Here is a 25,127-nt window from a genome sequence, read left to right as displayed (position 1 = left end):
TGACATTCCATTTTCAGCCCACTATGGTTCGGTGTTCCCTCTATGGTCCATGTCCACAAGAAGTATCCCTAGGTATTTCCTCTTTGTTAATTTTTCAGCCCAGTGCAATTCTAGGTGCCCCCATTACAAGCATCCTGCACTGCTGTTCCTTCAGTCCAGTTTGCCTGGTGGTCTGTCTGAAGTTCATTCCCCATGTCCACACTCTCAGTTCTTCTGTTTGTGGAGTTCTGCTCTTGTACCCACATTGCATTTTCAGCAACTCCAGTGCAGGACCTCTGGCACCACTGAGTTGGTCCCCAGTGTCATGATTCATGAGATTTTCTGCCACCTTTATCTCTATGAACTCTCTTATAACCATGTCCCAGTATGTGGGGGTCTGTGCTAGAACCTTCATTTCATAGTTAATGGAATAATTGAGTTCCAGATAGTAATCAGAAATAGCTGGTTTAGTTGCCTGTCATAATTGGGTATGTCTCTGATGGTGTTTCTTCTTTTTTTTCCACTGTCCTAATTGTTTGGCAAAGTATATTATAAATTCCTGGTTTTTGTAGTCCCAGGTCATCTTTCACAGTTCCCATTGGTCCTCTTGTTTTGGTAGGTGGACAGAACACACACTTGATATCCGTCCTGAGAATCCTGCTGATTTTGGCAGAAATAGGTTCTAGGGTGGTATGCCACAGCCTTTGCTTCATCTTGCTCTTTTTCTTGATAGTTTTGCAGAGTGGCTGGTTAAAGAACCTTCTGAATCTGTTGGGCCGCATATCCATTTTTTCAGAACCCTGTTGATAGATGTTCTGTTACTGCTGCCAATCTAGCTAGAACTGACAGGGTGCATTCCCTGTGAATCAGTATCTTCAGAACTCCAGTCTTCCATGCTGAGTGGTGTTAGCTGTTGGCTGGCAGATAAAAATCAGTGTTTGTAGTTTTGTGATACACACTGTGGTCAAGTGATCCATCTGCTCTTCCTTTGATAAGTGCATGCAGAAATGGCAACATACCATCCTTTTCCAGTTCCATGGTGAACTTAATATTTGGGTGGCATGCGTTAAGCTGTTCCAGAAACTCCTTGAATCTCTCCCTACCTGACACCAGATCACAAAGGTATCATCAACATAACTAAAGCAGCATGTGGTTTTGTATCTAGCCATCATTAAAACGTCCTCTTCATATCTCCCCATGAACATATAGGCAACAACTGGAGACGGAGGGCTGCCCATGGCTACACCTTCTGTGTGGTTATAGTATTGGTCCCCATACAGAAAGTAAATTGATGTCAGCAAATGCACAGGTCTAACAGGTCTTCATAAAATTTCTCTACAGCCAGTTCCAATGAGTCTTTCAGTGGCATCCTGGTGAATAGAGATACATAATCAAAACTGACCTTTATATCTGATTCTGTGATGTGTAGTTGCTTGAGACACTGCAAGGAGACCTCTGAGTTGTGGATGTTTTGAATACAGTTTTGCACTTATGGATACAGCAGATTTTCAACTACTTAGCTGCAGCAGCCTTCGTAGCAGATGAAGTTTCAGACTAAGAGTAGACAGTGTCTCTTATTCTCTAGCAGAATGCACCAGGAAGAATGCCTCAGCTTGCCAGTCTGCGAAGTTTCACCTCACGAGTAAGAAAGCACAGCAGATGCAGGACACTCACATGGCGATAAACCGTAGTGGCGAGCAGTTTCGTGACACCACTTTGAAGCTACTCAGCAGGGATCTCAACTTTGCAATGATGCCTGGAAATATGCCCATTTCAGGTTTCATCAGTGCAATGGAACAAGTATCCAATGAACTTCCACCAAATGTGGCAAAAGAAGTTCACTGGGAGACTTGCACTCACGAAGACATAGCCACCAAAATTGAATATAATGAGAAAGTGCCTCAACCTCCGTAGGACCCTGCATACAGTCTTGTGGAATGTGACAGTATGGACAAAGTAGACAAGAAGACCAGGGCTCTATTGAAGGAAATGGGTATGGCTGACAAGGTCATCAAACAGCTATGTTTGGGAACACCAGTTCCAGTTGGACTCCGTGGGCCGCTGAAAGTATACAAAGAGGGTCTGACACTGTGCCCAATTGTCAGCAACATTGGCATATCAATGTACCCAACAGTAAAGTATGTGAAGACGTGGTTGTTCCCATATGTGGGAAAGTATGTACACTACAGCCACAACTTGTAAGACTTCTTGCAATGTTTCAAGCAACTACACATCACAGACTGTGATATGATGGTCAGTTTTGTTGCGGTATCCCAGTTCAGTAGGGTGCCACTGAAAGACTCACTGGAACTGTTTGCAGAGAAGTTCTATAATGCTCTGTGGGACCTGTTCAACCGTAAACTGAAACCAACTTATTTCGTATATAGAAGGACAATATTACAAGCAGACAGAAGTCGTAACCATGGCCAGCCCTCTGTCCCCAGTGGTTGCCATGTTCATGGAAAGGTTTGAAGGGAACACATTAGAGATTACTACATACAAAACAAGCTGCTTCAGATGCGGATGATACCTTAGTGATCTGGCATCACAGTTGGTAGAGGCTCGATGAATTTATGGAACAGCTTAACTCCTGCCACCCAAATATTAAGTTCACCGTGGAACTGGAAAAGGGTGGTAAGTTGCCCTTTGTGGATTCACTTGTCAAAAGAACAACAGATGGACTGTTTAGCCACAGCGTGTATCACAAACCTGCAAACACTGATTTATATCTGTCTGGCAGCAACTATCACTGCACAGGACAGAAAAATGGGAGTTCTGAAAACAATGGTTCACAGAGCACGCGCCTTGTCAGACCTAGATAGTTTGGCAGAAGAAACAGAGCATCTACACTCAGTGTTCTTATAACATGGATACACAGCCAAGCAGATCCAGGAGGTGCTCTCTGCTACAGACAAGCAAGATGAAGCAAAGGCTGTGACCTACCTGCCCTTCGTAGAACCTATTTCTGCCAAAATCAGCAGGAGTCTCAGAAAACATAACAGCAAGTGTGTGTTCTGTTCACGTACCAAAATAAGAGGACCACTGGGAAGTGTAAAGATTACCTGGGACTAAAAAACCAGGAACTTGTAATATACCTTGCCAATGTAGCACGGCATAGATTGGTCGAACAACTAAGACAGTGGACATCAGATGTGAAGAACATCAGACTCACACCCAACTATGACAGGCAATTAAATCAGCTATTTCTGAGCACTGTCTTGAACTTGATGAACTATGGTGAAATGAGGGTTCTGGGATAAGACCCACAGATACTGGGACAGAGTTACAAGAGTTACAAGGTGTTGAAAAACCTCGTGAATTGTGACACTGGGTACCAGACCAGTAGAGTCTGAGGTGCTGCACTGGAGTTGCTGAAAATGCAATGGGAGTAGCAGCAGAACTTCCCAGACAGAAGAACGGAGACTGTGGACATGGGGAATGAATGCCAGATGGACAACCAGGAACATTTAACAGAAGATAAAAATTTACAGGACACTTCTGATGGGAGTGGATTGCAAAAGGAACACCAAGAATCACCCTAGACTGAAAACTGAATGCCGGTGCGTAGGCATATGCACCAAACTGAAGACAGAACGCCAGTGCTCGGCCTGTTGCACTGGACCAAAGAGGGAACACCTAAGGATGCTTCTAGTGAAAGAGGGCTGTTAGGGAAACACACAAACCATTGAGCATTTCTGCATGAAACTGGGGATGGCCAACAATACAAAAATGAGATCCTTGGAGTTTATGAACTCTTGTGCACTTGTAAATTAGATAATTTCATCCTACAAGATGACAAAGCATGACCACAGAAGTCTCATCTCAAAACTCAGTGCCCTCAACACTGTCATTTTTTTGCATCGACTGGTCACCTGAATTACATAAAGCATGCTTGGGATCCTATATAAGGATAATACTCTTTCACTACTTTAATGTCCTCATTGTTGAATATGGTTAAAGTGTGAACAAAAAGAAGGTGCTTGGGGCAGAGAGATTGTTTGAGATGAGTTAGCATTACTAATTAACTACACCCATTTTCATTGTATGTATTGTCATGGGGAGGAACAGTTCTCGGAAAAAGAGCTATGTCTATACAGTTCAAAGTGTTCACGTTGACATAGTCATCATTTGGATCATTGAAAAGCAGAATTCATGTTATGAAATTTGCTGCGGATGATTGCAGTTACAGGGGAAAGAAATACAGTATAAGAAAAATGGATAGCTCTGAGATATGAAATAGTGAAGGCAGCAGAGGATCAAGTTGATAAAAAGACGAGGGCTAGTAGGAATCCTGGGTAACAGAAGAGATATTGGATTTAATTGATGAAAGGAGAAAATATAAAAATGCAGTAAATGAAGCATGCAAAAAGGAATACAAACATCTCAAAAAATGAGATCGACAGGAAGTGCAAAAGACTAAGCAGGAAATGCTAGAGGACAAAAGTAAGGATGTAGAAGCATATATCACTAGATGTAAGATACTGCCTACAGGAAAATTAAAGAGACCTTTGAACCATTCCTAAGCAAAGAAGGGAAAGGAGAAGGTGGAAGGAGTATATAGAGAGTCTATACAAGGGCAATGCACATGAGGACAGTGTTACGGAAATGGAGAGGACGTAGATGAAGATGAAATCGGAGATATGATACTGCATGAAGAATTTGACAGAGCACTGAAAGGCCTAAACTGAAACAAGGCCCCGGGAGTAGACAACATTCCATTATAACTACTGATAGCCTTGGGAGAGCCAGCTGTGGCAAAACTCTTCCATCTGATGAGCAGGATGTATAAGACAGGCGAAATACCTTCAGACTTCAAGAAGAATGTAATAAGTCCAATCCCAAAGAAAGCTGGTGTTGACACATCTGAAAATTACCGAACTATCAGTTTAATAAGTCATGGTTGCAAAATACTAACAAGAATTCTTTACAGACAAATGGAAAAACTGGTAGAAGCCAAGCTCAGGAAAGATCAGTTTGGATTCCATAGAGATGATGGAATACGTGAGGCAATATTGACCCTATGACTTACAGGTTAAGGAAAGGCAAACCTACGTTCCTAGCATTGGTAGACTTGGAAAAAGCTTTTGACAGTGTTGACAGGAATACTCTCTTTCAAATTCTGAAGGTGGCAGGTGTAAAATACAGAGAGGAAAAGGCTATTTACAATTTGTACAGAAACCAGGTGGTAGTTAAGAGTCATGGGGCACGAAATGGAAGCAATGGTTGAGAAGGGACTGAGACAGGATTGTAGCCTATCCTTCATGTTATTCAATCTGTATATTGAGCAATCAGTAAAGGAAACAAAAGAAAAATTTGGCATAGGCATTAAAATCTATGGAGAAGAAATAAAAACATTGAGGTTTTCCAACGACATTGTAATTCTATCAGAGTCAGAAAAGGACCTGGAAGAGCAGCTGAACAGAATGGACAGTGTCTTGAAAGGAGGATATAAAATGAACACCAACAAAAGCAAAATGACGATAATGGAATGTAGTTGAATTAAATCGGGTGTTGCCTAGGGAATTATATGGGAAATGAGGCACTTGAAGTAGTAACTGATGATGGTCAAAGTAGAGAGGATATAAAATGTAAACTGGCAGTGGCAAGGAAAGCATTTCTGAAGAAGAGAAATTTGTTGACATCAAGTATAGATTTAAGTGTCAGGAAGTTTTTTTCTGAAAGTATTTGTATGGAGCCATGCATGGAAGTGAAACATAAAGGATAAATGGTTTACACGAGAAGAGAATAGAAGCTTTCAAAAGGTGGTGCTACAGAAGAATGCTGAAGATTAGATGGGTAGATCACATACTGGTAGAGGTACTGAATAGAATGGGGGGAGAAGAGGAATTTGTGGCACAACTTGACTAGAAGAAGGGATCAATTGGTAGGACACATTCTGAGGCATCAAGTGGTCATCATTTTAGTATTGGAGGGAAGTGTGTTGGGTAAAAATCGTAGAGGGAGACCACAAGATGAATACACTAAGCAGATTCAGAAGGATGTAGGTTGCAGTAGTTATTCGGGGATGGAGTCTTGCACAGGATAGAGTAGCATGGAGAGCTGCATTAAACCAGTCTCTGGACTGAAGACAACAACAATTACAATAACACAGTTGTTTTACATATTTCTTCTGTATTAATTTTTTATCATTATTAAATTTAATTTGAGCTAATTAGCATTATTTTGGCAATGATATTTTCTGATTTAATCTTGTAGGATCATGTACTTACTTTCTTTTTATTGATCAGATACACACTAATAGAATAGTGTGTGTGTCGGGGGAGGGGGGGGGGGGGAAGAGAGAGAGAGAGAGAGAGAGAGAGAGAGAGAGAGAGAGAGAGAGTGCAACATTAAACATCTACATACTTTATCAGGTTGCCCTCCATGGGGTGGGTGCACGCATCGACTGTGGTTATATTGGGTTAGTTAGAGCAGCAATCAGTCGTAGAATTAAGTTGCTTTAATATGACATTTATAGTCACAACGCAGATCACATTTCGACCTGTGTCAGGTCATTATCAATGCAGTGCGGAATTGTAGCAGTTGTTCGTGCTCAAGTGAATACTTACACAGTTCAACCATTACTGAACTGTGTAAGCATTCACTTGAGCACGAACAACTGCTACAATTCCGCACTGCATTGATAATGACCTGACACAGGTCGAAATCTGATCTGCATTGTGACTATAAATGTCATATTAAAGCAACTTAATTCTAGGACTGACTGCTGCTCTATCTAACCCAATGTACATACTTTGTTATGTTTTGGTGGTGCTTTCAGATAACCTGCACTAGTCCCATAGATGTAAGAACTTTACAATGTTACTTTTTCTGTTTACAGCTAGTAGAAGTGGAAGAAGAATTTGTGGCCTTAGCAAACAGTGACATAGCACAGCTCTGTGCTGAGAATATTCTGCTGTGGCAACAGTTTCTTGAAGCTTTCACCTGCAAAGATCCTGTCCATCAACACCTGGCAAGACACCATCACCATTTAAGGGTAAGTTGACATCATCATCACCACCATTAGCAGTAAAAAATGCTAGTTTGTTCTGGAACCTAACACGTTAAGAAATGTAGCACTCACTTTTCTTTTAATGTGCCGTGACACTTTCCTGTTGATATGCACAGATATGTCATCAGTACAGGAGTCTCTTTAACATATTTAGAGCATGGTGTCAAAGGGCCATACATCAGCATGTGAGTGGATTTGAATGGAATAGAATGATTGGTCTCTGATAAGTGGGATTGTTATGCCATGACATTTCAACTTGTACAAGGCATGCTGCTAAGACAATGGTGTGTGCGTGTGCGCGGTGTTTCTACACACTGGATAAAACATGCTTTTTGTCATGATGTTAACCCCATATTGTGTCTTTTCCTCGGTGCACTGTGTTATGCTTTATAGATGTCAGAGAAAGGCAAAAATGCTGAAGTTGCAGTATGTATAGGCAAAATTCAAAATAGAATTTTGTATTAAATTGCAAAAGTATAAAAAGTTTCCAACAGATATCATGTAGGAAATTAAAAGTCTCCAGGCATTAAAAAAATGAAAGCATACTCTCTTAGCCACTCCTACAATTTATCAGAATATGTAATCTACACCTACATGACTACTCTGCAGTTTACTTTTAAGTGCGTGGCAGGAAGTTGTACTTAGTAATTCAACCAATGTAGTCCCGGGATGTTATTCTTAATAGGAAGAAATCCCCCAAGTCTCAATCTTTGGTCCACTATTGTTCCTCGTATATCTAAATGATCATTGTGTATTTTGCAGATGAGACTGGTATTGTAATCTGTACAAGCACGCATACAGAAACAGAAGAAATGGTAAATAGTGTTCTTAAAAGTATCACTGGTTTTCTGCAAAAGGTCTCGCCCTCAATTTTAAAAATACACAAAATATTCAGTTCTTTGCATCTAGGGATACTATACCAGTGATAAGTGTAACACATGGCGAGGAAATAATAAATAGGGCATAAACTTCAAAATTTTTAAATGTCGGTATTGATGATTATTTAAACTGGAAAAACCACATTTGGAATTTCTAAAATAACTTAGTTTAGCTACATTTACATTTAGAATCATTGCAAATCTTGAAGATAGACAAGTTGGTAAGTTGACACATTTGGTTATTTTCATTCATTAATGTCATATGGTATAATATTCTGGAGTAACTCTTCTTTAAAAAAGGAAGTCTTCAAAGCTCAAAAATGTGCTGCAGCTGAATTAATTAGCTAACTTTCTGAATTACTTAGCTAAAACAGAGTAGGGGTTTGATAAAAAATGTTACACAAATTATTAATAATAATAATAGTGAGTGAAGTGTTATGAAATAATGTGTGTGTAGTGTGTGCAATGACTGATAGTGAGATATGAGTGAACAATGTGGCATTACATTATTTAATAAGTTATTTGTAAAAAAAAGTATTGTATACCAGGAGTAAATCTAATGATTGTCTCTAACTAGAAGTCAGTAAATATATGTGTATACGAATTAGTTTATTTTAAATTGATCTAAATTTGTAAATACTTTGACATGTCCTATGTCCTTGTAAAAAGAGATCTACGGATGAATAAAGCTACTACAACTACTACTACTACTAATACTACTAATACTAATAATAATAATAATAATAATAATAATATTTGGTGCTCACTCACAATTATATTGTCATGTAGACATCTGTTTAAGGCGTTGGGCATTCTGACTACTGCTGTACAGTATATTTACTCCCTCATGAAGTTTGTTGTAAACAATCAATTACAGTTCAAAAGGAACAATGATTTAATAATTATAATACCAGAAGGAATAAATAACATTCATTATTCTACATTAAAATTGTCTATAGTACAAAAAGTGGCGCAGCTAAAACTTCTGATCACTTACCCAGGGATATATTATACCTGGCAGAAAGCAAAGTAAAATTTGAGAACTAACTGGGAATGTTTCTGCTTGACAACTCCTCCTATTTGATAAAAGAATTTCTATTACTGTAATGTGTAAAAGGTGATGACTAAGAATTAGTAAATTATGTCTGTATGTTGAAAAAATAAATAAGTAAATAAAATAAAAAATAAAACAGAAGTTATAAATGTTGAACAAGAAGCCATATTTACAAATTAATTTGTAATGTGAATGTAAAATGACTCGTTCCACATCATTAAGCTTTATCATGCAAAATTCATCCATGGAACATGAAACTAACTGAGAGTTCATCAAAGCATGTTCAGACTATTCCTCTACCATTCCCTTTTTGAATAGCATGATTCAGAGATGCTATTTCTACATAACTCAAATGTTTATGTTAAACAGACCTTAACTTGTCAGTATATTGTGGCTGAAGAAGTTAGATATATATATTTTTGCATGAATTAGATAAAAATAGCAGCTGAATAGTAGAAGAGGAGGAAGAGCTGTAGTCTTTTTCAAGAAGTAACTATGTTCCTCCAAATACATAAATAAAGTAATTTAAAATTAATTCCTACAATGAACAGTATGAGTAGGTTGGCACTAGTTACAATCCGTTGAATGTGTACTTCACTGTAATAGCATGCAAAAATTGCTTCAGGTTATTAATGCATAACTCAAGTCATTCCACACCTCTGAAGGCTGAATATGGTGTGATGCTACAGAAGGATGAGAGAGAGAGAGAGAGAGAGAGAGAGAGAGAGATGCCAATGAAGAGGTGCTGAGTACAGGAAACGTCTGTCTGCGGAGGCACATACAAACAAGAAGAGACAAACTAAAAAATGCAATAAAGTCATTGGAACAATGACATTGACATGTTCTGAATCCTTGTTAAAAGAGATCTACGGATGAATAAGGCTGCTGCTGCTGCTACTACTACTACTACTCCTACTACTAATAATAATAATATTAATAATAACAAAAAGAACTGCTTAGGGAAGCTATCACTTCTATGCCACTATGCTTAGTGCAAATGAGGATTGAGATTCTGACATAGGACTGGAACTGTTTGATAGGAAGTTCATTGTTATCGATCCATGGCACAGTGTTTTCAGTAAGGACTTTTCATTTGGATTCCATGTTAAGCCAAGCTATTAGCAAAAAATTTGTGTCCTTAATAATGTGGCTTACATATTTCATTCTTCAGAGAAAATGCTTTTCAAAATCTAACTCCAATCAAATAAAGATAAAAAATTTCAGCTCTCTGAGACTGCAGACGTGTGTGCAAGTTGCGTTTGCGAGAGTGTGTGTGTGTGTGTGTGTGTGTGTGTGTGTGTGTGTGTGTGTGTGTGTGTGTGTGTGTGTGTCTACTGCTGTCTTAGTGGCCGTAAGCTATGATTGTGTGAATCTTTTTACTGTGCCTATCGTGACTCAGCATCTCCGCTATATGGTGAGTAGCAACTTTCCTTCTCTGGTATTGTTACATTCCATCCTGGATTTTCCATTGTTTGATTTGTTAAAAATAAAAAGAGCTTGTACTGCCATGTGAGATCAGTCACAGGCGTTAATGAACGGTGTCAGAACTCTAATTTTTGGAGCCAGGGTTTTTCACAGTTGCAGAGGAGGAAGTAGTTGGAAGTAACTCATCTAATCAGAGACTAAATGAAAAGTAATTTATGAAAGCATGTCAAAAGACTCGTACCAGAGTGCTGTGAGGCAGAAGTTAATGGTGAAATAAGAGGAACAAATTAGATTTGTAAGTGGGAGAGAGGGCAGTCTACAGGTCAGATAGAGTAAGAAACTCAAAAAAAGGTCTTGAGGAGATGGAGATTAAGGGAGGGAAACACAGACAGCAGAGGTGAGACAAAAAATAGAGCTGATTATGTGAACTTCGAACTAGAAACAGCACAAGCAGTAGTCCCACTTGCAGAGTCAGTTCTGGTGACTCCAAAGTCAGCAAGGACAGCAGCAGAAGTTGACAGAGGGATCTTTAGATCATTAGACCACAAACTAATTCCTGTTCCCATGATTTGAAATATATAGGCCACCCACTCCCACTTAAAAGTGATTTTGAGGAGGAGAAACCTCAACTAAAAGCATTGTGCCTGCACAAAAAATAAAAATTTCATATTTTCGTCCAGAATCTGCTAAGTGTAAGAAACAAAAGTTTAGACCTACAAAGTTTCTTAGGACACAAATGACTAACTATAGATGTGCTTTTTGTGGCAGAGCATGGACTCAGAGATCATGAAGTTTGTTGTTTTTTACCTTCCAGGCTACCATTGTGATGATTATTTCTGCAAAAATAATAGGAAGGGAGATGGCTGTCTAATTCTTGCCAGACACAATGTTGAGTGTAAACCATGCAACGCCAAACGATTGCACTGTGGAAAATTTTTTGAACATGTAGCAGAAGATATTAAATTCATTAAGCTTTTATTTTTGTGACTTTACCAATCGCATGATGGTAGCATACAAATATTCACTTGTAAATTACACACAGTGCTACAACTCAAGGGCCTGAAGTGTCGTAAACTATGCTTTGTGACCTTAACATAGATGTTTTAAAAGAGACCTCCGCTTGGCAAAAACTAGTGACTGTGTTAAAATGATACAACATGAAAAACATGGACCACAAAACTACCAGCACACACACACACACACACACACACACACACACACACACACACACACGAGCATCAGTGGGCCACAAATCTGGCTGGAGGGATGTTTATAGTGTCTTTGATCTTGATAATAATGTAGATTGACGGACGGGTATTTTGCAATGTAGCATTACAATGTAACATTTCCAATAAGGATTACATGTACACAGCACCAAAGCAAATAAAGTGGTAAGAAATCTCTTGGTAGGGGACGAAACAGCAGACTTCTGTCATCACCAAAAACATCATTCCAATGATATATACTGTGTATTGTAAGCCAACGGGTGTGTAAAGGGCACAGCAGTGCAGGGCACATGTGCTGTACCATTCTGTAGAAGAATTTATGAAGGTATAACAAAATACATTTTTAAATATCGTAAGTCTGTAGTTGATTTAGTTCATTCTACCAATGTAACTGTTATTTTGCTAATTATGAGTCTAAAACAACGAAGTTAAATGTTTTCTTAAATACTGTTAAGTTTGTAGTTAATTCATTTCATTCTATATATGAAGTTGTTGTTTTTATTATTATGAGTTAATTATAATATTTAAACAAATTGTAATTATGAGTTGTTCCATATCCACATGTAACAATACACAACAAGATTTCTGGGTTCAATAAAAAACAAATCAAATGAACTTGTTGAGATCAGCTTAGAGGAATCATTATACAAGTGCACCTTAATACAAAAACGTCTCCCCATTGTTGTTTGTATACTTGAGGAAATTAGCTTGCTCCTGGCTAGAATTCTTATATCTGAAGTTTGATGCCTTCTCATATATTTTGTGCTTTTTTCAATTTTGTGTCATTTACGGTGCTCTACCCTTCATCTTGTGACAAATAATGGTGCACAGGGTCATTCTTTGTCATCATATGTGGTCAGAGAAGACTCTTGTACTGTAGAGCAATAATTAATTTTGCTGGCAAACTGAAATTTAATTTCCATTCTTAATTGTAAATGTGGTTCATTCTTGCATTCACTCTTGGCTGTAGTTGACACAGCTGACATTAGGTTTAACAATGTCAGTTGTATTTTCGACTTGATGTAACTCTTTTGTTTGAAAAGATGGAAGAAAATAATTTATTTTATCCATTATGTAATTTCGAGCATTCTAAATAGAGTAAACTCACTATATAATGTAAAACAGCATGTAAGCATTCATTGGTATTTTAAGGGTAAAAGCAGTTGCTGCTGTTGTTATAATTCAAAAGAGAAATTATTTTCCTCCTCTGAATACATAATGTGTTACAGTGCTGTTATTTCTTGTGTGTCCAATGATGATGATAAATGTTGCATCGCTGTTTCTTTGTAGGTGAAGAGATTTGCAGAGGCATTCTTTGTTTTGGATAATCCACGTCAGTCTGCTGCAGGATGCTACGATGCAAACTATCAGAGCTACCTTGCTGTGTCAGAGATGGTGAGGCGCTCTCGCTATCTAGCATCACTACCTCCACTGCCAGTGCAGTGCAATGAGCTGGATGGTGACATTAACACACTGCCAATAATTTTTGAGGACCAGTACCAGGACATGGCAGAGTTTGCCAGGAGACGTTCAGTTGCAGGTCGCAAAGCTGGAAGTGGTAAGATGATATCATTTAGCTTTTAGTCAGTTTATGCTATACTGTGTTGGTTCTTACAACATTATGGAATTGTTTATATATAACATAATTATTATGCATTCAAGAATGAAATCTTATATTGGTATTTTATGTTTGTATAATCACTGTGTGTGTGTGTGTGTGTGTGTGTGTGTGTGTGTGTGTGTGTGTAATATATTCATGCATGCGCATGTCTGCCTTGTATAAATCAAGACAACATTCTATCTTAAATTCACATATTTGTATGGCTTGTACCCTTATTTGTGTAGTATCAACTATACTTGCCTCTGTTTACTCCGTTTTACCTGCTTTCTTTCCTAGGTAATCTTATGAAAGACTTTAAACAACATTGTGATAAATCTCTAGTCATGCATACTTTTCTCATTTTTAGTGAAACATTTAAATTTTTTGCATTATTTTTCCAATTTCTTAAATGTTTAAGACTGAACAAATAGTATTACATAAGATACTAACATTTTTTTAGAAGTGACCTCTGCTCATCTATTGCGTAGAAGATATTAACATAAATTTTACTGACAGAAAATTATTCTATTTTTGATTGGCAGACCCATTCCTGAGTGGTGCTGCTGATGTGAAACCTGATCCTATTTGCCCTCCTCTACAACAACAGGAAGACTGTAGCTGCGGTATAGTCGCAATTCTGGAATCACGATCACAGAAGGTTTTACCCCCCACATCACAGCAGCCTACAGTGCAGCACACACCTTCTCAGAAGCCAACTACACCTTTAGTACCTCGTTCTCTGGGTTAGTACGCATAAAGAAATTACTGCTCGATGATGAAAAGGCTAAGGAAATCGTACTCTTATCATGTCATGGCTGATGTTAACATTCTGGTCATTTAGTTTCTACTGCTAGTGCCACATTTTGGAGATGCCACAAGTAACGTATATTAGTTCATTTTAGTGATATCAAAATTATCTGCAGATCAGTTCAGCTGTCCTGCAGTACTATGAGGAGCTGTGCAATATCCTGGCAGTGATTCATGTTTTCATGTGCCACATCTTCCCAATGTTCGCAAATTATGAGACTAAAAAATGATTCTGCTGTGTCACAACTGGTATGACATTGAGCCATTCTACCACATATTGCTAATAATTGATTTTGGTTTGTATCGTCTGTCACCATAACTTAAATCAACTGTGTATGTAACACCATGTAGGTGACAACTGTCTTCAGGAATCTGTTCACTGTGCTGCATAATACTGAGAAACCCGTGAGTGGTGAAAAATTTTTAAGAGCCCTCCTTTGAAATACTGTGCATGGCATAGGAAGCACTGTTTTAAACAGCTTCTATTTTGGAGTAGAGGGGATGACCACTATCCAGCAGTGCAAAATGATCAATTTTTCAAAAGTTGTGAATCCATTGTTGCTGTACTATGTCTTTTCAGACAACACTCCAGTGTGGAGCAACGGGGAGCAATTGCAATACTCTGTTCTAGTGGGGCGATACGCTGCAACCACTTGTTCTGACTACAATAACACACAGGTTAATAACAAACACAACACTTCATTACTTCAAGAATACTGGTACAGGGAAACACCTGCCACGGGGTGGCTGCACTATGAGTCAGAGACACATAGGCTGAAAGTAAATGTATGACTGAGAGCGAGACTGGCTGAGCCAAACTCCTAAGCTGTCGGTTGGCCAGTAGAGTACACTACAAAGAGGCGGTGCGCACCCGAGAGCGGAGGCCTCTGCCGGTGCACCGTCTCGCGACTTCTGTGGTGCGCCGTACAGCTGTGCGCCCAGTTCCCAGCTGTGGAGCCTTGTGTGGGTCACTACACTGAGAAAAACGTGATGAAGAGAAAACGTTAGAGCTGCCCCACAGAGCACACGTGCACATAAATATGAAACCAATGAAGTGCTCAGTTTGTGATACTCCATAAGCTTATGTACTATGGCCTGTCAGAGCTTATATTTGTGTTTAAGGAGCGTATATCACATTTAAATTGCACTTCCACCTTTTCCAGATGGTGATTGTGCAGAAATTGCAGGCCAGACTTGGCTATTGAATTACCTATACATTCCAGAATGAGATTTTCACTCTGCAGCGGAGTGTGCACTGATATGAAACTTCCTGGCAGATTAAAACTGTGTGCCGGACCGAGACTCGAACTCGGGACATTTGCATTTCGCGGGCAAGTGCTGTACCGACTTGGTAGCTCAGTTGCTAGAGCACTTGCCCACGAAAGGCAAAGGTCCCGAGTTCGAGTCTCGGTCCGGCACACGGTTTTAATCTGCCAGGAAGTGCCTATACATTATTAAACATGTACATCGTGCAACAATTTAATAATTTTTTTTAACATTGTTTATGTTCGTTGATGTGAGAAATAAAAAAAAAAGATGTTCCATTCCCTACTTCACTCTCTTTGTGGGTGATCCCCCCTCTCTGCAAAGTAGCCTATGCTCTTTCTCAGGATTCAAGCTATCTCCTTACCAGATTTCGTAAAAATCAGTTCAGCAGTTTAGTCATGAAAATAAACACTCGTATAGTTACTTTCAAATTCATAATACTAGTATGGATTACACTGGCAATATAATACATTAGTTTTGTAACAATACCAGAAAAGGGAAGTTGCTACTCACCATATAACAGAGATGCCGAGTCTTGATAGGCACAACAAAAAGATACACACAATTATAGCTTTCGACCATTAAGGCCTTTGTCAGAAGTAGACGCACGCGCGCACGCATGCACGCACACACACACACACACACACACACACACACACACACACACACACACACACACGTCTGCCATCTCAGAGAGCTGAAACTACATTTGAGCAGCAGCACCAGTGCGTGATGGGAGTGGCGACTGGGTGGGGGTAAGGAGGAGGCTGGGGTGGGGTGGGGAGGGGGAGGGATAGTATGGTGGGAGTGGCGGACAGTGAAGTGTTGCAGTTTAGACGGAGGGCAGGAGACAAGGTGCGAAGGGGGGAGGGGGTAAATAGCAGAAAGGAGAGAAATAAAAATAAAAGAAATTAAAAGATTGGGTGTGGCGGTGAAATGACAGCGGTGTAGTGCTGGAATGGGAGCAGGGAGGGGGCTGGATGGGTGAGGACAGTGACTAATGAAGGCTGAGGCAGGAGGGTTACGGGAACGTAGGATGTATTGCAGGTAAAGTTCCCACCTGCGCAATTCACAAAAGCTGGTCTTGGTGGGAAGTATCCAAATGGCAGAGGCTATGAAGCGGCCATTGAGATGAGGGATATCATGGTTGGCAGCATGTTCAGCAACAGGGTGGTCCACTTGTTTTTTGGCCACAGTTTGATGGTGGCAGTTCATTCTGACAGACAGCTTGTTGGTTGTCATGCCTACATACAATGCAGTACAAGCTAATCTGCAGCCACTGCATTAACCACAAGATCTTCAGTGTGTTCTGGCACGTTGGTGAGTGTGCATGTGTAGCCATGTTTCTGACTCCATTTTTACTCCTCTTAGCAGAGAAACCCAGTGTTTCCCAGGTATTTATTTATTTAAATCTTCTATCAGTTGATCTCCTCCTCCTCCCTCCTCCTCCCTCTCTATCATGTCCTCCTCCCTCTCTATCTTGTCCTCCTCCCTCTCTATCTTGTCCTCCCCCTCCCTGATCCTCCTTCTCCTCCTCAGATTCCTCCTCCTCCTCCTCAGATTCCTCCTCCTCCTCGGCCTCCCTCCTCCTCCTCGGCCTCCCTCCTCCTCCTCGGCCTCCCTCCTCCTCCTCCTCCTCCTCCTCGGCCTCCATCCTCCTCCTCCTCCTCCTCCTCGGCCTCCCTCCTCCTCCTCCTCCTCCTCGGCCTCCCTCCTCCTCCTCCTCCTCCTCCTCGGCCTCCCTCCTCCTCCTCCTCCTCGGCCTCCCTCCTCCTCCTCCTCCTCCTCCTCCTCGGCCTCCCTCCTCCTCCTCCTCCTCCTCCTCCTCGACCTCCTTCCTCCTCCTCCTCCTCCTCCTCGGCCTCCCTCCTCCTCCTCCTCCTCCTCCTCCTCGGCCTCCCTCCTCCTCCGCCTCCCTCCTCCTCCTCCTCCTCCCTCCTCCTCCTCGGCCTCCTCCTCCTCCTCGGCCTCCCTCCTCCCTCCCTCCTCCTCCTCCTCCTCGGCCTCCCTCCTCCCTCCCTCCTCCTCCTCCTCCTCCTCCTCCTCCTCCTCGGCCTCCCTCCTCCTCCTCCTCGGCCTCCCTCCTCCTCCTCCTCCTCCTCGGCCTCCCTACTCCTCCTCCTCCTCGGCCTCCCTACTCCTCCTCCTCCTCCTCCTCGGCCTCCCTACTCCTCCTCCTCCTCCTCCTCGGCCTCCCTACTCCTCCTCCTCCTCCTCCTCCTCCTCCTCCTCCTCCTCCTCGGCCTCCCTACTCCTCCTCCTCCTCCTCCTCGGCCTCCCTACTCCTCCTCCTCCTAGGCCTCCCTCCTCCTCCTCCTCCTCCTCCTCCTCCTCCTCCTCCTAGGCCTCCCTCCTCCTCCTCCTCCTCCTCCTCATAGGCCTCCCTCCTCCTCCTCCTAGGCCTCCCTCCTCCTCCTCCTAGGCCTCCCTTCTCCTCCCTCCTCCTCGGCCTCCCTCCTCCTATCCATAATCTCCTCCCTCCTCCTATCCATAATCTCCTCCCTCCTCCTCCCTTCTCCTCCCTCCTCTTATCCATAATCTCCTCTCCTCCTCCTCCTCCCTTCTCCTCCCTCCTCCTCGGCCTCCCTCCTCTTATCCATAATCTCCTCTCCTCCTCCTCCTCCCTTCTCCTCCCTCCTCCTCGGCCTCCCTCCTCCTATCCATAATCTCCTCTCCCCTCTCGCCTTCCACCTCCCTTCTCCTCTGCCTGGCCATCTCATCATCTCCCCACCGCTTCCTCCCCCATTTCCTGTCCATCACAGTGACATCATCCCCACCCCAACCCCAATGGCAGGTTGGTCCTTGCTACCCCCACAATATTATATATTTACAGATTGTAAGTAATAAGTGTACAAAGTTTGGCTGAAATTGATGCAGGGTCTTAGGAAAAGATGATGAGCAAGTGTGCATCACACACACTTTTTGCACACGTACATGTCTGTTTCTCTGCTGTTTTACACCATACAGCTCCAGAGATAATGTTAACTTTATCCGTGATATTTAGCTTCATGGTTTGATCATAGGTCCCAGAACATGTTGACAAAATTACTGGCTCACTGCAGTGCTCATTCTCGTGACTTGGTGATGCACCGAACTGTGTAAATGAATGACAAATTGCACTTCATACTTTTAAAAGTATTCCAAGTCGACTAAATACAGGAAATAAACACCAATGGGTTTTTTCTGAAAATTTTTTGATCACTTGTAATCCACACCCCACCCTTCAGTTGTAGTGGGCAATCTTACTTCCACAGTATTTTTATACAAGTAATAAGTCATCCACCAAATTTGGTTGAGATGCTCCAGGTGTCCCTAAGTCACGCTTAATTATCACCCTGTTTTTAATTCCCACCCCTATGGGTGGAGGTGGATGTTAACAGCATAGTGCTTCTTTACAGATAGTAAGTAACCAGTAAACCTCTGATTCTTTAAAGAACCAACCCCTTCCCCCAAATAAAACAGCTTCAAACTTCTGATTACTTTACAAATGAGTTAACGTGTTCCGTATTTAACATTAAGGATGTAAGTGAGAAAAAGTTGAAAAATGTTTCAAATTTTGTGTAGTTTAGTGCAAGTCACTAAGTGTTCCTATTCTGAAATATTGGATTAATATAATCTCAATACTTGCGCATGGTGTGTTTTGCTTCTTTTGCATCCCCTCTCACACCCCTTTGAGAGTTAGGTGGTTCTTAACATTCTCCTCTCACCCCCCCCCCCCTCCCCAACCTCCACCCCAATCCCCACCTCCAGTGCTTCTTTTCAGATAATGATATGTGTAGAAAGTTTGGTCGAAATCGATCAAGTGGTTCAGGAGGAGATGTTGATCTTAAATAAATACATACATACATTTTTATAATCTTTCTATATTTTGGGGGAGGAAATCTCTGCAAGTCAAGTAGACCCAAAAATTATCCCATAACTCATCAGCGAGTGGAATTATGTAGAATAAATTACTTTCCTGATAGCCCCTATCGTAACAATTGTACAGCCCTTCAGAATGAAATTTCTTACAGGAACCAGATGCTTATGCTAATGTTTGTTTTAAAAATGATATGAAAGTATGGGTCATTTAAGAAAAGTAAATTTTTTGTACACTACAGATCAGAAGTCAGACATAAGTTGTGTGTGCAGTTATTAAATGACAAGAAAAATGAAATGTGATTGCTTGAAAATTTAACAGTCTGTGGAAAGAAAAAGTTCAGGGCCTGACATTTTGTTCATTTAAAATTAGTAAGTTAAGATTTTTCCCTGTCAGTATATGGTTTCAGTAAGCTGAGAAAACAGTTTTTCCAACAAGAACACAGTTGGAAACAATGAAACACATATTCCTCCAATGCAGAATCTCCCGTGTCCACCATTGTTTGTGGCTCCCATTTTTGCCTGAATTGTTGGTTTGTGAATTTTCATTTTGGGGGCATCTGAAAGTAAGGGTGTATGCAGGAAAACCATGCACAGCATGGAACTTAAAAGATTTCATTCATCAGGAAAATGTGACAACTGATGCAAATTTTACGAAGATTAATGGTTAAATTTATGTACTGGTTTCAGATGTAAATGTGGAATGACAGACTACATGTTTTCGATATTATTTTCTGTACATAACATTTAGTGTCTGTGTCTTTAATTGCATGAATGAAACTTTTCACTCTGTGTGTGTACTTTAAAGCCATGTTTCCTCCACTCCTCCCATTCTAAAATGCATACATCCTGTGACATAGAAGAAATGTTCTGCTTGGTAACCCATTTATTGTTTATTGCTCACTGCAGCTTTCCATGTGAAAATCATTTTAATTGAGCTCGCCTTACATCCATTATTTTTCTCATAATGTGTATTGCTCTCTTTACTTTGCCTATTTGCAGGACGAGTATGTGTTTAAGCATGCAGTAACTTCTCAATATTTGTGTTTTCTATAAATTATAAACTAATTGTAATGTTACTTTTGTGTAGACATTTAATTGGAAAATAATGACTTATCTGTCATATTGGAATTTTGATCTCAGTTCCCATACTTGCAGAAAAGTAATGATGAATTAAGGATGGATCTGTCTTTTTGGAAGTAAACAAATAGTTGTTTTGTGTATCATCCAAACATGTTTCACCACAGCTGTGAAATCCATATATATGTAACTAAAAACAAAGATGCTGTAACTTACCAAACGAAAGTGTTGGTACGTTGATAGGAGACAATAAAAAGCACACAAACACCCACACACACATATTTCAAGCTTTCGCAACCCAAGGTTGCTTCATCAGGAAAGAGGGAAGAAGAGGGAAAGACGAAAGGATGTGGGTTTTAAGGGAGAGGGTTAGGAGTCATTTCAATCCCGGGAGTGGAAAGACTTACCTTAGGGGGGAAAAAAGGACAGGTATACACTTGCTCGCTCGCGCGCGCGCACACACACACACACACACACACACACACACACACACACACACACACACACACACACACACACTTCCATATCCATCCGCACATATCCATCCGCACATATACAGACACAGGCAGACATATGTAAATGCAAAGAGGTTGGGCAGAGATGTCAGTCGAGGCGGAAATGTTTGGTGATTCACAAATTTTTAAACATCACTGCTTGGTTTAGTGACCATTCATAAATTAAAATTGAAACAAATGAGCCCTCGGTCACAATTTTTAGTCTTATTAACCAGGTTTCAACACTACTAAGAGTGCCTTCATCAGAATTTAAACGTTTAAAGTGTCCTATAACATTATTGTAAATTTGTGGGAAAATATTTTTTATATGAACGTGTAAGTACTGACTAACATTACAAGAAGGAGACAGTACTTACATGTCATGTATAAAATACGTAACAGGCCAGAAGGGCTTTAGTCACAAATTAAAAATTATATATATATATAATCAGATTCACCTGGTCCTACTCCAAATCCCATGCCACTTTCCTTGATGTTGACCTCCACCTGTCCAATGGCCAGCTTCTCACGTCCATCCACATCAAACCCACCAACAAGCAACAGTACCTCCATTACGACAGCTGCCACCCATTCCACATCAAACGGTCCCTTCCCTACAGCCTAGGTCTTCGTGGCAAATGAATCTGCTCCAGTCCGGAATCCCTGAAGCATTACACCAACAACCTGACAACAGCTTTCGCATCCCGCAACTACCCTCCCGACCTGGTACAGAAGCAAATAACCAGAGCCACTTCCTCATCCTCTCAAACCCAGAACCTCCCACAGAAGAACCACAAAAGTGCCCCACTTGTGACAGGATACTTTCCGGGACTGGATCAGATTCTGAATGTGGCTCTCCAGCAGGGATACGACTTCCTCAAATCCTGCCCTGAAATGAGATCCATCCTTCATGAAATCCTCCCCACTCCACCAAGAGTGTCTTTTCGCCGTCCACCTAACCTTCGTAACCTCGTAGTTCATCCCTATGAAATCCCCAAACCACCTTCCCTACCCTCTGGCTCCTACCCTTGTAACCGCCCCCGGTGTAAAACCTGTCCCATGCACCCTCCCACCACCACCTACTCCAGTCCTGTAACCCGGAAGGTGTACACGATCAAAGGCAGAGCCACGTGTGAAAGCACCCACGTGATCTACCAACTGACCTGCCTGCACTGTGATGCATGCTATGTGGGAATGACCAGCAACAAACTGTCCATTCGCATGAATGGACACAGGCAGACAGTGTTTGTTGGTAATGAGGATCACCCTGTGGCTAAATATGCCTTGGTGCACGGCCAGCACATCTTGGTGCAGTGTTACACCGTCCGGGTTATCTGGATACTTCCCACTAACACCAACCTATCCGAACTCCGGAGATGGGAACTTGCTCTTCAATATATCCTCTCTTCCCGTTATCCACCAGGCCTCAATCTCCGCTAATTTCAAGTTGCCGCCATTCATACCTCACCTGTCATTCAACAACATCTTTGCCTCTGCACTTCTGCCTCGACTGACATCTCTGCCCAAACTCTTTGTCTTTAAATATGTGTGCTTGTGTCTGTATATGTGTGGATGGATATGTGTGTGTGTGTGCGAGTGTATACCCATCCTTTTTTCCCCCTAAGGTAAGTCTTTCCGCTCCCGGGATTGGAATGACTCCTTACCCTCTCGCTTAAAACCCACATCCTTTCGTCTTTCCCTCTCCTTCCCTCTTTCCTGATGAGGCAACAGTTTGTTGCAAAAGCTTGAATTTTGTGTGTATGTTTGTGTTCATTTGTGTGTCTGTCGACCTGCCAGCACTTTCATTTGGTAAGTCACATCATCTTTGTTTTTGGATATATTTTTCCTACGTGGAATGTTTCCCTCTATTATAACCATATCATTAATTTGAACCCAACAATTAAGTTTGTTATTGTCGCTGTTGCATTTCGAAATCTTTCCTGTCGTCTTTTTCTCTTTATTTTCTCTTTCTGTTTTTACCAGTAGTCTCACTTTGTATTCACCTTCCCCTTTTTACCGTAATCAACTATACAATTTTATCCCGCCTGTATATACTCAATAATATGTAACCCACTCCCAAACCATAACCAAAAAAATTTAATTTTCCGCTTTCAACACTACCGCTGCTATAAAATCCACGGTTTCTAGTTCAATAACAGCTGCTTTCACGTATTAAACAACCATTTTGGCTAGTTCTAATAACTTTCACTTTATTTCCACTTCAGTTTTTCGCACATCACTGATCATTTTAGCCGCTCCCCACAGGTTTTAACGTCATTATTTCTTCGTCAGACAATTGTTAGCCCCATTTTCGTAATCTTTCACCACTCCTTTTAATACGTTTTTTCGAAATTTTCCCGAATTTCTCCGTCCTTTAACGTGTTTTAGCGGCAACACAACCACCTAACCTTTATGCACATTGCTGTCTATCAACCCAAGTTCACCACAGGATCAACTTAACCAACACTTTTTCGCCTTTTTTCATACCAGATCTCCAGTTGCTTTCTAGTTCATCTTTATCTCTCCCCATATATTTTTATCTTTCATTTTCATTTCAACCTCATGTTAAACTTTCCACCTTCTAATACCATGTCACCCTCACAACACCCCCACAACGACCCCATTAAGTTTTATTTACATTCCCTCTGCAAACATGCCTTCACCCTAGCCAGATTACGCTCGCATATTTTATTTTCTCAGGCTTGTCTGACATTTGGCATAATCCCCAAAGGCCTCACACTTAAAGTTCCCATCTCTGGTTGCAACTCTTCTTTCCATCAGTCCCTATACCAGTTCCAAACTGAACAATCCATTGCCCTCACCCACCTAATCCTTCACCTACACATCAACTCAGCCAATGAACACACCCGTCAACTCCTATCCTTAATAAAAGTCCTCAATCTTTCCTCTCCCACATCCACACCGGCTATTCAGAGCATCCTCCTACAGGCCAACCGCAAATTAGAACAGCATGCCACCCTTCACCTCAAAAAACTATCCAATCTCCTGGTTTCCCACCTCCGGAAAGGCAACTCACTCACCCTTCACAACCTTTCCAGCAAACCTCAACCTCCTCTCATTGCACACAAACCCAGTCTCTCCCATCTACTCAACCTCCCACTTCCAGCTCCACTCCCTCCAAAACCTCAAAATTCCAATCAACACAACCTGGAACCACAACACCCTAATTCAGTAGTTAACCTTTCCTCCAAACCTCTCTCACAATCCGAAACCTCTGTCTTATCCAAAGGCCTCACCTTCAGCCCCACTCCCAGATTCAACCAAACAGCCCTCGTCAAAGATTTACTGTCCTACACTCGTACTCTCTGCTGGAAGTATCACTTTGCCACGAAGAAAAATGATCCTAATCCTACCCCTAATGCTCCAACTCTCCAAGACACTGTCCAAATTGAACCCTGCCTGGAACAGTTCCGTCCTCCATCACAGCGGGATCCACCTCCTCTTCCTCAAAATCACCCTCTCCAAACCTTCCGGGAATTTCTGACTTCCAGCCTTGCCTCTCAATCCTTCTTAAAAAACCTTAATCCTACTCCCAACATCACCACTGCTGAAGCCCAGGCTATCCGTGATCTGAAGGCTGACCGGTCCATCGTCATTCTTCCGGCGGACAAGGGTTCCACTACCGTGGTACTTGATCGTCGGGAGTATGTGGCTGAGGGACTGCGTCAGCTTTCAGACAACACCACATACAAAGTTTGCCAAGGTAACCCCATTCCCGATGTCCAGGCGGAGCTTCAAGGAATCCTCAGAACCTTAGGCCCCCTGCAAAACCTTTCACCTGACTCCATCAACCTCCTGACCCCACCGACACCCCGCACCCCTACCATCTACCTTCTTCCTAAAATTCACAAACCCAATCATCCCGGCTGCCCCATTGTAGCTGGTTACCAAGCCCCCACAGAACGTATCTCTGCCTACGTAGATCAACACCTTCAACCCATTACATGCAGTCTCCCATCCTTCATCAGACACCAACCACTTTCTCGAATGCCTGGAATCCTTACCCAATCCGTTACCCCCCAGAAACCATCCTTGTAACCATTGATGCCACTTCCTTATACACAAATATCCCGCACGTCCAGGGCCTCACTGCGATGGAGCACTTCCTTTCACGTCGATCACCTGCCACCCTACCTAAAACCTCTTTCCTCATTACCTTAGCCAGCTTCATCCTGACCCACAACTTCTTCACTTTTGAAGACCAGACATACCAACAATTAAAGGGAACAGCCATGGGTACCAGGATGGCCCCTTCGTACGCCAACCTATTCATGGGTCGCTTAGAGGAAGCCTTCTTGGTTACCCAGGCCTGCCAACCCAAAGTTTGGTACAGATTTATTGATGACATCTTCATGATCTGGACTCACAGTGAAGAAGAACTCCAGAATTTCCTCTCCAACCTCAACTCCTTTGGTTCCATCAGATTC

The 25,127-nt window shown here is 41.6% G+C and overlaps 1 protein-coding gene across 1 annotated transcript in view; it reads left to right on the top strand.

Annotated features, from left to right (window-relative positions):
• Nucleotides 1-25,127, top strand: part of LOC126253673 (protein FAM135A) — a 615,476-nt gene that overhangs the window by 508,743 nt on the left and 81,606 nt on the right. Inside the window, exons 8-10 of the mRNA XM_049955193.1 lie at nucleotides 6,821-6,976; nucleotides 12,865-13,132; nucleotides 13,717-13,917. Coding sequence (XP_049811150.1) covers nucleotides 6,821-6,976; nucleotides 12,865-13,132; nucleotides 13,717-13,917 — 625 coding nt within the window. The remainder of the gene's footprint in view (nucleotides 1-6,820; nucleotides 6,977-12,864; nucleotides 13,133-13,716; nucleotides 13,918-25,127) is intronic.

Source organism: Schistocerca nitens, chromosome 4 (assembly GCF_023898315.1).
Source record: "Schistocerca nitens isolate TAMUIC-IGC-003100 chromosome 4, iqSchNite1.1, whole genome shotgun sequence".
Taxonomy (NCBI): Eukaryota; Metazoa; Arthropoda; class Insecta; order Orthoptera; family Acrididae; genus Schistocerca; species Schistocerca nitens.
This window is presented reverse-complemented; position numbering and strand designations above follow the sequence as displayed.